General features: G+C 48.9%; 1 protein-coding gene across 5 annotated transcripts in view; it reads left to right on the top strand.

Moving 5' to 3' along the window:
- SLC38A1 (solute carrier family 38 member 1) overlaps nt 1–15,084 on the top strand; it is a 179,477-nt gene that overhangs the window by 127,928 nt on the left and 36,465 nt on the right. For all 5 annotated transcript variants that reach the window (XM_058189939.1, XM_058189935.1, XM_058189936.1 and 2 more), the window contains 3 exons: nt 13,713–13,771; nt 13,874–13,999; nt 14,347–14,426. In XM_058189939.1, the coding sequence (XP_058045922.1) occupies nt 13,713–13,771; nt 13,874–13,999; nt 14,347–14,426 (265 nt within the window). The remainder of the gene's footprint in view (nt 1–13,712; nt 13,772–13,873; nt 14,000–14,346; nt 14,427–15,084) is intronic.

Below are 15,084 nucleotides of genomic sequence, written 5' to 3'. Positions count from 1 at the left end.
GTTGAATCAATTAATTTCTTCAGAGGAAATAGTGTTTGCAATTAAGCAGTTTAAAGCGAATAAAGCACCAGGTACAGATGGTTTGACAACTACTTATTATAAAAATTTACAAAATGATATGATTGTACCACTTAAGGAGTTATTTAACAGAATACAAAGGGGAGGAGAAGCTCTTCCCTCATGGAGGACAGCTTTTATTTCATTAATACCTAAAGAAGATCGAGATGGTGTTAAACCAGAGAATTATAGGCCGATATCGCTTTTAAATACTGATTATAAGATATTTGCTAAGATATTAGCGAATAGATTGATGCCACTGATGACTCAATTAATACATAATGATCAAACAGGGTTTATTAAGGGGAGACAAATGAGATATAATATGAGACAAATTGTAAATTTACTTGAATATTTGGAAAGAAACAGCCAGGTCTCAGCAGCACTCTTCTTTTTGGATGCGGAAAAAGCTTTTGATAGATTAGATTGGCAGTTTTTGTTTAAAGTAATAGAAAAAATGCAATTTGGGGATTATTTTATTCAAGCAATTAAGGCTATATATCGAAAGCAAACAGCTCAAATAATAGTAAATGGTGGATTAACAGAATCCTTTAAGATTGAGAAAGGGACTAGACAAGGATGTCACCGTTATTATTCATTCTAACTTTGGAAACATTATTGAGTGGTTTAGATCGAATAAAAGGAATTAAAATTAAAAATCAAGATTATAAATTAAGAGAATTTGCAGATGATCTGGTTGTTACTTTATCTCAACCAATACATTCAGCCGTATATCTAAAGGAGACAATTGATCAGTATAGTAAGGTATGTGGGTTTAAAGTGAATCAACAGAAGACAAAAATGATAATTAAAAATATGAATACACATCAGAGAGAAGAACTAGAAAGAATAACTGGATATGAAGTAGTTAAAAAGGTCAAATACCTAGGAGTATATATTATAGCATCGAATGTAAAGTTATATAAAAATAATTATGAGGTATTGTGGGGGAAAAGTAATTAAAGAAATGGAGAATTGGAAGAAGTTACAATTATCATTGTTGGGAAGAGTGGCAGCTATAAAAATGAATGTTTTGCCTAGATTTTTAGTTTCAAATGATTCCAATATTGAAGAAAGATGCAAATTTACAGGAATGGCAAAAAGGGATTAGTAATTTTGTATGGAAGGGTAAAAAACCGAGAATAAAGTTAAAAATAATGCAAGACGTTAGGGAAAGAGGGGGTTTAAAAATGCCTAATTTGAAATTGTACTATGATGCAGTTGCTTTAGCTTTAATTTCTGATTGGATTAATTTAACAGAGGAAAGGGTTTTGAATATAGAAGGTTATGGTTTGTTATATGGTTGGCATGCATATGTATTATATGACAAGAAAATTGATAAGATATTTAAGAATAATATGGTCAGAAGTGCTTTGTTGAGGGTTTGGAAAAAAATATCAATAGAAGTTAGATGGTAAGATATCAATATGGGCTATCCCCAGACATATGATAGAGAATATAAATATATTACAAAAAATGGAGGTTATCACTTACAAAGAGCTGTTGATTATGGAAAAAGGGGAATTACAGTTAAAATCTAGGGAGAAATTGAGGGATGAAGGGAGAAATTATACGTGGTTCCAGTATGGACAATTGCAATCTAGATGGAAAATAGATCAGAAAATTGGTATTAGGCAAAGTGATGATAACTTGGTAAAACAAATAAAAGATCAAGGTCAACAGCATATAAAGAGATTATATAATGTATTGGTAGAAATTGATTCAGAAATGGAGTTGGTTAAAGATTGTATGGTAAAATGGGCACAAAATTTTGAACAACCTATAATGTTAGAAACATGGGAAAAATTTGGGTGTGGAATGTTAAATTTACACAAGCACAAAATTTAAGAGAAAATCTTTATAAAATGTTTTATAGATGGCATTTAGATCTGAAAAAACTGTCATGTATGTATCCAAATGCGAAAGCAAAATCTTGGAGATGTGATTGTGAGGATGCTACTTATTATCATATATGGTGGACTTGCAAAAAAGTTAAAGCTTTTTGGATTAAAATATGGTGGATTATGCAGAACATTTTGAAAAAGAAGATCAAGTTTGTTCCACAGTTCTTTTTATTAGGAATAATTCCAATTGCACTGTTATAGAGACAAAACTGATTTTGAATTTAATAACTGCTGCAAGACTATTGATTGCACAATATTGGAAGAAAGAAGACTTACCTACAATTGGAGAATGGATTAGTAAAGTATCAAATTTAGCAGAAATGGCAAAAATTTCTGCCTACTTGAAAGACTATACACAAGAAAAATATATTTTGGAATGGAGAAAGTGGATCGATTATATTCAAAATAAGTATCAGATTAAAAAATACCAATTAGTTTTTGAGTGAAGTTAGGAATTGCTATGTATTAGAGTTTAAGAAAGAAGGGAATTGATAGTGTGATGGTGTGAAATGGAATATGTTTTATGTTATATTTTAGATTATGTTTGTTAGTTACTGTACCCTGTATTCTGTTCTGGGAAATCTCGGGGGGGGGGGAAATGGGGGGGGGGAAGGGGAAGATTATAAATTGATTGATTGCCATTGTACAGGAATAATGGTAGAATTAAACAAGTTGGAATGGTGTAAAGTCGGGGCTGCTCGGTAACCACTCCAGAAGGGAAAGGGTAAGGAAAGAGGAGTAAAGAAGGAAGAAAGTAGGTAGGTAGATAGGTAAGTAGGAAAGAAGGGAGGGAGAAGAAAGGATAGGAGGAGAAGAAGGAGGGGAAGATAGAGGGTTAGAAAGGATGGAAGTGAGAAGTGAGAAAGAGGAGGGGAAGTAGGAAAGCGAGGAGAAGGATGGTGGGGAAAGTAGAAGAAGAATGAGAAGGGTAGGAAGGATTAAGGAAGGGAGTGGCGGCTGAGCAGGCCTGATTGAGCATAATCTGAGTATAGGATTGATTGTTCGATAAGTGATTGTACTGTACACTGGTCAAATTGTGGGAATTATTATGGAAAATAAAAAAAAATTGCCGGAAAAAAAAAAAGAAGAGGCAGATTCACTGCCCACTACAAAGCTCCCGGAATAAGTATGGCCAGTTCTCTTTGTTCACTCAATTCTCTTACAGTGTTGCCGATTTGGTTGAGATAGCATTTAAAGAACTGCTCCCCCCACCCCCCGCTGCCTGCAATATGCATCCCTGAATTGTCAGAGAAAAGATGGTACATAAATGCAATTAATTAATTGAACTAGCTTCCAGTCTAATTTCTGCATCACACTGATGGTAGTGGAACTCCTGTTTTACAATGGAAAACATCAAAAAAATATTTTCTCAAAGTAACTCAGATGATAGAGATAAAGATCAACCATGATGATTTTTAAAAGATGAATGAATATATAATTAGACTGTGATTGACCAAGTGTTAGGCACACACAATCGGAATATAATCTGAGTGGATTCCATACCAGGTACAATAACTGCTAGTATACTTTGTGTCAGTGGTGAAATCTAAATTTTTTGGCCACTGGTTCTGTGGGCATTGCCTGGTGGGCAGTCATGTGACTGGGTGGGTGTGGCCAACATGATGTCACTCGCGTCACTTTTTTCTCTCTCTCCCTTCCTCTTTCTTTCTTTCTTTCTTTCTTTCTTTCTTTCTTTCTTTCTTTCTTTCTTTCTTTCTTTCTTTCTTCTCTCTTTCACACACAGACACACACACATACTCTTACACACACACCTGGTCTGAGCAGAGGCTGCTGCAGGAGAAGGAAAAAAGTGCTCCGGGAGGGTGGGCAGCCCGGCCTGGAAACGGTGCATCCCTCGTCATGGGCTGGATGCAGGCAGCGGGACCCAAAGTGGAGGGAAAGGCAAACGGGCAGCAGTCGCCCAAAGGCCCCATAGAAGCCAAGCACACCAGGCCCAAAAAGTGAGTGTACCTTACCATGTTCCCCTGAGACAGCTGTTCGGCTGACTGCAGCGAGTCTCCCCCACTGCCAGTGTTGGCCTTACATCTGCCTGCCCTCCCAGGGCTGCCCATGCACACCCCGGTGGAGCAGCAGTTTCGGCTCCAGTGGCAGTGGTGGGAGAAGGAAGAAAGCAAGCGGACCCTTTCAGCGCCACCGCCCCCTCAGCCCCAGTGCAACGGTTGTATCTCCCCCAAGGGCCACTGGGCCAGCGGGAAGCAACTCTCACCCACACAAAGGCTGAATTTCCGCCAGGAATGACAAGAAAATCTAATTGGTCCTTGGGTAAGATGGGGAGAGTTTCTCTTCCTTCCTCATGAATTAAAAATCCATGTTAGAGCTGCGGAGGAGGAAGGGGGGGTGTTCTGTTTCCCTTCCCCCAATACTCCCAGCAAAGAGTCCGCCAGAGGCCTTCCTTTTTTCCTTTTATTTACATAGATACATGTCCTGGCCACGTCTACCCACGGGCCTGCCAAGTTTCTGGAGATAACGAGGAAATTATAGATAAGGCCAGAATTACTCACGAATATATTCTTCCCTCCATTGAAACAGTTAGCTCGCGCCAATTCATTACTTTGTCCAAGACAAAAAACCAGGAAGTCCCGCCTCCTATTTATAGTCTCTGCAGATGTCACTGCATGACAATCATGATTTGGCTTCCTCCCAACGCTGTTTCTGCTGCGGCCGGTCACGCCTCCGCAGCCTCGCATCACTCCAAAACTGTTCTTGGGCGTTGCCAAATCAGAAGAAGGCTCCAGAGAATCAGGCTTGCCGGAATCTCTCCCTTTGAGTGGGTGCCAGGAGGAGAGGGCTCAAGAGAAGCAGGGCTTGCCAGGTCTTCTCCTCATTTTCTGAATCATCCGAGTCCAGGAGTCTGGGTCCAGGAACCTGGGTCACAACACTATCCTCACCGCAGGGCCCTTCCCCGGGCTGACGATCGGGATGCGGTCGGGCTGGGTTCTGCTCATGGAAGGCCTGCACCAGGTCAGGGGCCTGAGCGTCGGAGGCATCTACCCAGGAGAAATCAGTCCCGTATCCCTTCCACGCGATCAAATATTGGAAACGACCTTTAGCCAGCGGGAGTCTCAGACGCTGTGGACTTCGTATTCCTCCGACCCGTCCTCAGCGACAGTGACGGGTGCTGTTGGGCACCGAAGGGGACTCGGTGTGGCCTCAGGAACCAGAAGGGACCGGTGAAAAACGGGGTGGATCCGCATGGATCGTGGCAGGGTCAGTCGGTAGGCTACCGGGTTGATGACTGCCTCGACAGGGAACGGGCCGATGAATCGGTGGTCCAACTTCTTTACCGGGCGGTCGGACGGGAGGTGTTTGGTGGAGAGCCACACCCGGTCTCCAACTGCCAGCGGGGGCGTTGCCCTTCGGGAGCGGTCGGCGGACCGTTTGTAGTCCTCCTTTGCCCGATTCAGCTGCTGACGTACCAACTGTTGGACCGCATGCAATTCCGTCAGGAAGGTCTATGTTTCGGGAACAGGAGAATCCGGTGGTGCCAGAGGGAAGAGCCGCGGATGGTACCCCACATTGGCAAAGAACGGGGTCATCTGAGTAGAGGTGTGCTGAGAGTTGTTAAAAGCAAACTCCGCCAGGGACAGGTAGTCGGCCCAGTTGTCCTGTTGCTGGTTGATGAAGCAACGGAGATACTGTTCCAGGATACCGATGACCTTCTCTGTACCCCCGTCGGTCTCCGGATGGTGCGATGACGACAGACATACCTGCACCTCCAACGCGGCCATCAGGCTCTTCCAGAAGCGGGCTGTGAACTGAACTCCGCGGTCCGAAACCACCCTGTCCGGTAGACCATGGAGGCGGAAGATGTGCTGCAGAAAGAGACGGGCCGTTTTTGCGGCTGTGGGCAGTCCGCGGCATGGGATGAAGTGTGCCATCTTGGTGAGCATGTCCACCACCACCAGCACCGTGGTGAACCCAGAGGACGGCGGCAGGTCTGTCAGGAAATCCATAGAGATCGCCCCCCAGGGTCTGTCGGGTGTCGGCAGGGCTGGAGGAGCCGGGAGGGGCCCCGTGGCGGTCTTGGCTTGCCGGCACGGTACGCAGGATGTCACGTAGGCATGTATATCATGCCGCACTGGGCCACCAAAAGGTCCGTGTCACCAGGTGGAGGTCTTGAAGAACCCAAAATGTCCTGCTGCAGGGTTGTCGTGGCACTGGGTCATGACGAGGGCTCGGAGTGGTCCTGTGGGCACATATAATCGCCCAAACTTGAGTAAGTCCTCCTCCAAGGTCCAAGGAGGCGTGGGGCCCACCTCCGCTCTCCTTTGCTGCGACCAGGCGTCCTGGCGCTGCGCCTCGCACCTGGGCCCGCAAGTCCACTGGCTCCGTGCTGCCAAGGCTTCTGCCGCAGCACTGTCCGTGGAGGAAGGGGGTCCTTGGCGCAGAGGTACTCTGGCTTGGGACAGGGCATCCGCCTCCGGTTGTGACCGCTGGGAATGTAGGTCACGCGGAAGTTGAACGGGCAAAACAACGACCACCGGATCTGCCGCTGGTTCAACTTCCGAGCTGTGGTGAGGTGCTCGAGATTCCGATGGTCCGTTCGGACCTCCACCTGATGTCGGGCCCTCCAGATGGTGTCGCCAAGCCTCGAATGCAGCCTTGATAGCCAGCAACTCTTTTCCCAGATAGTGTAGTTGCGCTCGGAAGGATTGAGTTTCCGGAGTAGTAAGCGCAGGGAAAAGTGTGCCGCCATTCGCCGGAGCCTGTAGCAGCACCGCTCCCAGAGCCACATTGGACGCGTCCGCTTCCACCACAAAGGCCGGAGCGGTCGGGATGCCTCAGGACGGGTTCCGTGACGAAGGCTTTCTTGAGGGCTGTGAATGCTTCTTGCTGCGGGGGACCCCACCGGAATGCAACCTTCTTCCTGAGGAGCTGGGTAAGTGGAGCTGTCAGTGTGGCGAAGCCCGGGATGAAGGTCCGGTAGTAGTTGGCGAAGCCCAGCAGGCGCTGAACATCCTTCACCTGACGAGGGGCTTCCCAGCTACACAAAGCTTCTACTTTACATGGGTCCATGGCTATGCCCTCGGGCGAGATGATATGCCCGAGGAATTCTATGGAAGTCTGGAAGAAGACGCATTTCTCCAGCTTCGCATTGAGTTGTTGCTCCCGCAAGCGTTGCAGAACCAGACTGACGTGTCGAAGGTGGCTTTCCCTGGACCGGGAGTAAATCAGGATGTCGTTCAGGTAGATATCCACGAACCGATCCAACATGTCTCGGAACACGTCGTTCATGAAGTGCTGAAAAACGGCGGGAGGGTTGGTCAACCCAAATGGCATGACAGTGTATTCGTAGTGTCCGTATCGGGTGCCGAATGCCATCTTCCATTCGTCTCCTTCTCGCATCCGCACCAGGTTGTAGGCCCCCCGGAGATCGAGCTTGGTGAAGATCGTGGCCTCCCGCAACCTTTCCAGTAGCTCCGGGATGAGCAGCAGGGGGTAGCGATTCCGCACCGTAATGGCGTTTAGCCGGCGGTAATCACAGCATAGGCGCAAGTCCCCTGTCTTCTTCTTCACAAAGAGGACCGGGGCCGAGAGGGACTTTGAAGGCGGATGAACCTCGGGCCAGGTTTTTGTCCAGGAAGTCCCTGAGGCGGCCAACTCGGCTCCGACATGGAATACAGGCGTCCCACAGGCAGTGGTGCGTTGGGCAGAAGGTCCACGGGCAATCGAGGGGCCGATGCGGGAGTCGGTCCGCCTCCTTCTCGCTGAGCACGCCGGCGAAGTCCGCCAGCTCAGGAGGCAAGGTGATGGCAGCGGTGGGGGCGTTCTGGCCGGCACAGGTGTGGCGGATGTGATCGACGCACTGCAGACTCGGGAAAGAGATGGCGTTCGCGACCAGGCCACCTGAGGATCGTGGGTCCAAGCCAGGCCAACCCAAGGACCAAGGGAAAATGAAGGTCCGCCGTGACATAAAACTGGATCGCCTCCTCATGGTCCCCAATAGCCAGGCGCAAAGGCTGGGTGGCGAATTTAATGGGGCCGGACACCAGGTCTCGACCCTCAATTGTCTCTACCGCATCGGAGGGTCCACGGAACCACGGGACCGCAAACTGGGTCACAAAGGCCTGGTCCATAAAGTTTGTTGTGGCCCCTGAGTCCACCAGCGCATGCGCCTGGAGCCCGTCCGACTGGTTCCCCAACCATATCCGTGTGTCCAGAATCAGATGCCGAGGGGGCCCAGAGTCTACTTCCGCAACGTCCAGTGGGGGCTTAGTACGTGCCCGACCTAGGGTTTCCCCGAGGTCGGGCCTGCTCCGTTTCCCGATTGGTTACGCTGTGATTCGGGGACCGGCGTGCGTGCCCCACTTCGCTTTCTGGGGCAAGAAGCGGCAAAGTGGCCGGGCTCCCCACAGTACAGGCACAATCCCCCTTGGCGTCTCCGGTTCCGCTCCTGGGCTGTTAGGCGAGGTCTGGCCGCTCCCAACTTCATGGGCTCTTCTGCAGCGGTTACAAAACGTGGGGCGACCCTGGGTGCTGGTGGTGCAGGAAGTGGGGGTGCAGATGTCGACGGAGGGTCCCGGGGGGTGCGACGGGACGGTCGCCGTTGCAGACGGGCATCGAGGCGGAGACAAAGGGGCACCAAGTTGTCGAGGGTCCGCGGCGTCTCCATGCGGGTCAGCTCGTCTTGGAATTCCTCTGAGAGTCCCTCCTGGAACGCGTCCACCAGCGCTGCATCATTCCAGTCAGAGTCCTGGCACAAAAGACGAAATTGCGATGTACTCCTGCAGGGGCGTTTCCCTTGACGGAGTTCCTTAAGGCGCCTGGTTGCCGTCAGCATTCGAACGGGGTCCTCATACATGGTGCGCAGGTGCTGCCAAAAACGCTGTTGGTCCGCCAGCAAGGGGCTGTCCTGGAGCAAGAGGGGCGTGGCCCATCGAGCAGCCGAGCCGGAAAGAAGGTTAATCACGAAGGCCACCTTAGCCCGGTCGTCTGGGAAATCCTCTGGCCTCATAGCCATGTAGAGCTGGCACTGTCCCAAGAAGGTCGGGAACATCTCAGGCTGCCCAGAAAACTTATCCGGCACGGTTATCGGGCACTTGCGACGAGGAGGAGGAGTGGGAGGATGGTGGGGGGGGGCTGCAGGCACATTCCTGGCAGCAAGTTGGCCTGCCAAGTGAGCCACTTGCTGCTGGAGCTGTTGATTAGCCACTTGTAGCTGCTCTAACTGCTGCTGTACCTGCTGCTGATCCATCTTTGGTAGAAGATGTTTTAGTCAGGTCTTGGACAAAATGTTCTGTTTCCCTTCCCCCAATACTCCCAGCAAAGAGTCCGCCAGAGGCCTTCCTTTTTTCCTTTTATTTACATAGATACATGTCCTGGCCACGTCTACCCATGGGCCTGCCAAGTTTCTGGAGATAACGAGGAAATTATAGATAAGGCCAGAATTACTCACGAATATATTCTTCCCTCCATTGAAACAGTTAGCTCGCGCCAATTCATTACTTTGTCCAAGACAAAAAACCAGGAAGTCCCGCCTCCTATTTATAGTCTCTGCAGATGTCACTGCATGACAATCATGACTTGGCTTCCTCCCAACGCTGTTTCTGCTGGCGCCGGTCACGCCTCCGCAGCCTCGCATCACTCCAAAACTGTTCTTGGGGCGTTGCCAAATCAGAAGAAGGCTCCAGAGAATCAGGCCTTGCCGGCCCCTCCTCCTCCCTTTGAGTGGGTGCCAGGGAGGGAGAGGGCTCAAGAGAAGCAGGGCTTGCCAGGTCTTCTCCCTCATTTTCTGAATCATCCGAGTCCAGGAGTCTGGGTCCAGGAACCTGGGTCACAACAGGGGGGGCTTGCTGCACAAAAGCCCCAAAGGCTGTGCGAAGTTGGAAACCTCGAGCAAGCTTGCAAAATGAACTCAACTCCACGAGGAGGAAGAGAAAGTCAAGGTTGCCTTGCCTTCCCTCTTGCTGCTCCGAGCCCTGCCCAGCCTCAAAGCTGGCAGAGGAGAAGAGGAGGAGGAGAAGGGCTTCTTGGAGTGATACCTGCATTCTCCCCCCCCCCCACTTTGCATGGGCAGCATCTCGGCCTTGCAGCCACTATGGTCTGCCCCGCGCAAGCCTCGGGCGTTGCATTGGGGCACTGGAGGCAAATGGAGCCGTAGAGCAGTTTTACAGAGGTGGTAGAATAGCATGGCGGCAGTTGTCCACACCCTGTTTCTTGCCAGCCAGCCAGGAGAAAGGGGGGGAGGAGGGAGGGAGGGGGCAGGTGGGTCTTCCTGGCCTTTGCTGAGTGCTCTCCCCCCTCCCAATCGCTTCCGAAAGATGCGAGAGGCATTTCAGGCAAAGGTAGCAGCCATTGCATCTCCCCCAAGGGCATGAGGATTAGGGTTAGCTGGATACCGACCTCGGAAGGCAAGTGGGCGTGGGGGACCGCCGTGAAGGCAGCATGGAAGGCAGGCAAGCATGGCAGGGCTATGGAGAAGGGAGTATTTATTTATTTATTTATTTAATCATATTTGTATACCGCCCTATCTCCCGAGGGACTCAGGGCGGTTAACAGGCACTTAAAAACACATAAATACAGAGTAAAAAACAATTTAAAAACTTATTCTAAACGCCAAATATTAAAAAATATAAAAAATAAAACCCAGTTTAAAACCCGTAAATTTAAAATCTAACTCAGTCCTGCGCAAATAAATAAGTGTGTTTTAAGCTCGCGGTGGAAGGTCCGAAGGTCTGGAAGCTGACGAAGTCCTGGGGATAGTTCGTTCCAAAGGGTGGGAGCCCCCAAAGAGAAGGCCCTTCCCCTGGGCGCCGCCAGACGACATTGCCTCGCTGACGGCACCCTGAGGAGTCCCTCTCTATGAGAGCGCACGGGTCGGAGAGAGGTATTCGGTAGCAGCAGACGGTCCCGTAAGTAGCCCGGCCCTATGCCATGGAGCGCTTTAAAGATGGTCACCAAAACCTTGAAGCGCACCCGGAAGGCCACCGGTAGCCAGTGCAGTCTGCGCAGGATAGGTGTCATGTGGGAGCCACGGGGGGCTCCCTCTATCACCTGCGCAGCCGCATTCTGGACTAACTGCAGCCTCCGGATGCCTTTCAAGGGGAGCCCCATGTAGAGAGCATTGCAGTAATCCAGGCGAGACGTCACGAGTGCGTGAGTGACCGTGCATAGGGCATCCCGGTCTAGAAAGGGGCGCAACTGGCGCACCAGGCGAACCTGTTAGAACGCTCTCCTGGAGACGGCCGTCAAATGATCTTCTAGAGACAGCCGTTCATCCAGGAGGACGCCTAAGTTGCGCACCCTCTCCATCGGGGCCAATGACTCGCCACCGACAGTCAGCCGCGGACTCAGCTGACTGTACCGGGATGCCGGGATCCACAGCCACTCTGTCTTGGAGGGATTGAGCTTGAGCCTGTTTCTCCCCATCCAGACCCGTACGGCTTCCAGACACCGGGACAGCACTTCGATAGCTTCGTTGGGGTGGTCCGGTGTGGAAAAGTACAGCTGGGTGTCATCAGCGTACAGCTGGTACCTCACACCGAAACCACTGATGATCTCACCCAGCGGCTTCATATAGATGTTGAACAGAAGGGGTGAGAGAATCGACCCCTGCGGCACCCCACAAGTGAGGCGCCTCGGGGCCGACCTCTGCCCTCCTGTCAACACCGTCTGCGACCGGTCGGAGAGATAGGAGGAGAACCACCGATAAACGGTGCCTCCCACTCCCACTCCCTCTAACCGGCGCAGCAGGATACCATGGTCGATGGTATCGAAAGCCACTGAGAGGTCTAATAGGACCAGGGCAGAGGAACAACCCCTATCCCTGGCCCTCCAGAGATCATCCACCAACGCGACCAAAGCCGTCTCCGTGCTGTAACCGGGCCGGAAACCGGACTGGAACGGGTCTAGATAGACAGTTTCATCCAGGTGTAAGGGAAACCGATATGCCACCATACTCTCTACAACCTTCGCCGCAAAGCGAAGGTTGGAGACCGGACGATAATTAGCTAAAACAGCCGGGTCCAGGGAAGGCTTCTTGAGGAGGGGCCTCACCACCACCTCTTTCAAGGCGGCCGGAAAGACACCCTCCACCAAAGAAGCAGTCGTAATCGCCTGGAGCCAGCCTCGTGTCACCTCCTGAGTGGCCAGCACCAGCCAGGAGGGGCACGGGTCCAGTAAACACGTGGTGGCATTCAACCTACCCAACAACCTGTCCATGTCCTCGGGAGCCACAGGGTCAAACTCATCCCAAACAACGTCACCAAGACCACCCTCGGACATCTCACCTGAGTCACCGCAATTTTGGTCCAACCCGTCCCGAAGCTGAACGATTTTATCGTATAGATAACCGTTAAACTCCTCAGCACGTCCCTGCAGCGGGTCATCCCGCTCCCCCTGGTGAAGGAGGGAACGAGTCCCCCAAAACAGGGCGGCTGGACGGTTATCTGCCGACGCAATGAGGGAGGAGGCGTAGGAACGCCTCGCTTCCCTCAATGCCACTAGGTAAGCCCTAGTATAGGACTTCACTAGTGTCCGATCAGCCTCTGAACGGCTAGACCTCCAAGAGCTCTCTAAGCGTCTTCTCCGGCGCTTCATCCCCCTCAGCTCCTCGGAGAACCAAGGAGCCGGTTGGGACCTGCCAGAGGACCTGTCAGAGGCCACAGAGGCACGACACGGTCTAAGGCCCCCGCCGCGGCCCGTTCCCAGGCCGCAACAAGTTCCTCAGACGTGCCGTGAGCCAGACCCTCAGGCTGCTAGCTCCCTTCCCAGTAGGCTGCTAGCTCCCTTCCCCGCAGCCCTGCCATGCTTGCCTGCCTTCCGTTTGCCTGCGTTCACAAGCTGGCCAGGGTGATGGTGGAAAGGCCACGTGGAAGGCAGGGAAGCATGGCAGGGCCGCGGGCCGGCTCAGGGGCATGGCCAGCCAGCAGTTGCTACCTGTTCAACCGCCCCAATCTCCACTACCGGTTCGCCTGAACCGGTAGCATTTCACCCCTGCTTTGTGTCCTAGTTCAAAATTTTGCTCATTATTTTTGAATAATCTAAAGAGTTTCAGAGAAGGTTATTTGAAGAACAATCTATGCCACCTTCTCTAATTGGATAGCAGATGCAGATGTATGCAGATGTAGTAAGAGGATCTTTGTTCAGATTCATCTTAATGTTTGGGAAGCCCTTCAGATGGCCACTCATATGATGGTTACCTTGAGACAGGACTATTACAATGCACTTATTGCAACACATTGGCCTGGCCTTGAAGACATTCAGAAGCTACATGTGATTCAAAATACAGCAGCACAAGCAGTAACAGGCACTTCTCGTAATGCCCATAAATCATTACTGCTATGCAACCTCTATTAATAAAGGAAAATATTTGTAGCTCAGGGTTGAAATGAGGAGTCCTTGGTGTTCACTGAGCTTGGTTGTTTTCTTGCAGACATTTCATTACCCAAAGGGTAACATCAGTGCTAAACCTATAAAACTATATTATATAGAAATATATTTCTATTTATAGATAATTTTTAATCAATAAATCTTTAAATCTCTGAGGGAGATGGGCAATTTAAGAGATAGATAGATAGACAGGCAGACAGACAGACAGATACCTCAGTAAAAATATTGAATATTACTAGCCCAATTAAGAATCACTGCCTATTAAGTTTCATTATATTTATATGATCATTTAAAAAGGTGAAAAATGTCAAATGCATATAAGGGATGGAATGATGATGCAGTACATAAATGAAAGTAATAATAAATTACTGAATATGTTGTCCTTTGAATTTCCATCAGGCTATCTTGGCTATACTAGTGGATTTTCCCTGACATGCATGGTATTTTTTCTCATAGTGGTAAGTTGGACTTAATGTTTCAATTTGGTCTGAGTGATTAAACTTTAAAATTAAATTTTAAAACTATTTGCTGAATCTTTCAACTTTGATCCTTTATTGTAGGTCATATACAAGAAATTTCAGCTTTCTTGTCCTTTTCTGGACAGAAATGCAACAGATGCTACCTTTTCCAATTTTAGTTTTGGTATGGAGGCTTGTAGACCAAAGTATGTTACGTTTAATTCTAAGGTACGTTTTTTTTTCCCTACAGTATTTGCCAATTCTTTCTACTATAGAGCTATAGGTGTTACAGGAACATACAAATTCAATTGTAGAATGTGCTTTTTAAAAATTTTAATAAGAAATCTCAGGGCATATACTTTGTTCTGGTAATAGAGAGTAAAACTAAATGGTGCTTAAGAACTCTGTGTTCCATAAACATATTCTACTAAGCACATTCACTGAAATTTATCTTTCAAACATTCATTTTACTGCAGATGCAAAAGTATAGAAAATTCCGATTCTGATATTTGAAACAATAAAGACTTTATAACAACTTTAGGAAAAGTATCCTGATTCTTACTTTTTTTTAACAGAGTGTGTATGCTTTGCCTACCATTGCATTTGCATTTGTGTGCCATCCATCAGTCCTTCCAATCTACAGTGAACTTAAAGAGTAAGAGAATTTTTATTACTGATTATTAAAAAGAACATTTTAACCTGAATGATAGGAATATTGAGTTATATACTGTAGCGCTGTCATTACCCAAAGGAGAGGGAATATTTGACACTGCCCCCTCCCCCCAGCATTCCAGAAAGATTTGATTCACTTAAGGAGGGGATTGAAGAGACATTGTTACTTGGTGGGCAATTGCTTTAGAACTGCATAGCTATTTATAGAAACACCAATAATGCTAAAAATCAGTCTAAAGGGATCTCGAGCTACAGCATCATTATTCACATCTGGCCCAAAGGCAGCTTAACCTAGCAGAGATGTAGATGGTGGTTTCCCCCCCCCCCTCTCACTTTTAACGTTACTCTTTAAATCAGGTGTTAAAAAGTTAAAAAGTACTGTGTTTCCCTGAAAAGAAGACCCAGTCTTATTTTCTTTTGACCCCCCGAAAAAACAGCTAGGGCTTCTTTTCGGGTGGGTCTAATTATTGAATTACCTCGCCACCATAGTACTGACAGCCCCACCCAGCAGGAACCCACTGCTGGCCCACTTCTATAACTGTTTGCCACCCCTTGCACACGTTGCCCCCAGCGTCCGTTTTGCTGTCAGAGCCTTCCTTTAAAGCCCTCTGCAACTGAGAAACAGGCTCCAGATTGATGCA

Source organism: Ahaetulla prasina, chromosome 7, assembly GCF_028640845.1.
Source record: "Ahaetulla prasina isolate Xishuangbanna chromosome 7, ASM2864084v1, whole genome shotgun sequence".
NCBI lineage: Eukaryota > Metazoa > Chordata > Lepidosauria > Squamata > Colubridae > Ahaetulla > Ahaetulla prasina.
This window is presented reverse-complemented; position numbering and strand designations above follow the sequence as displayed.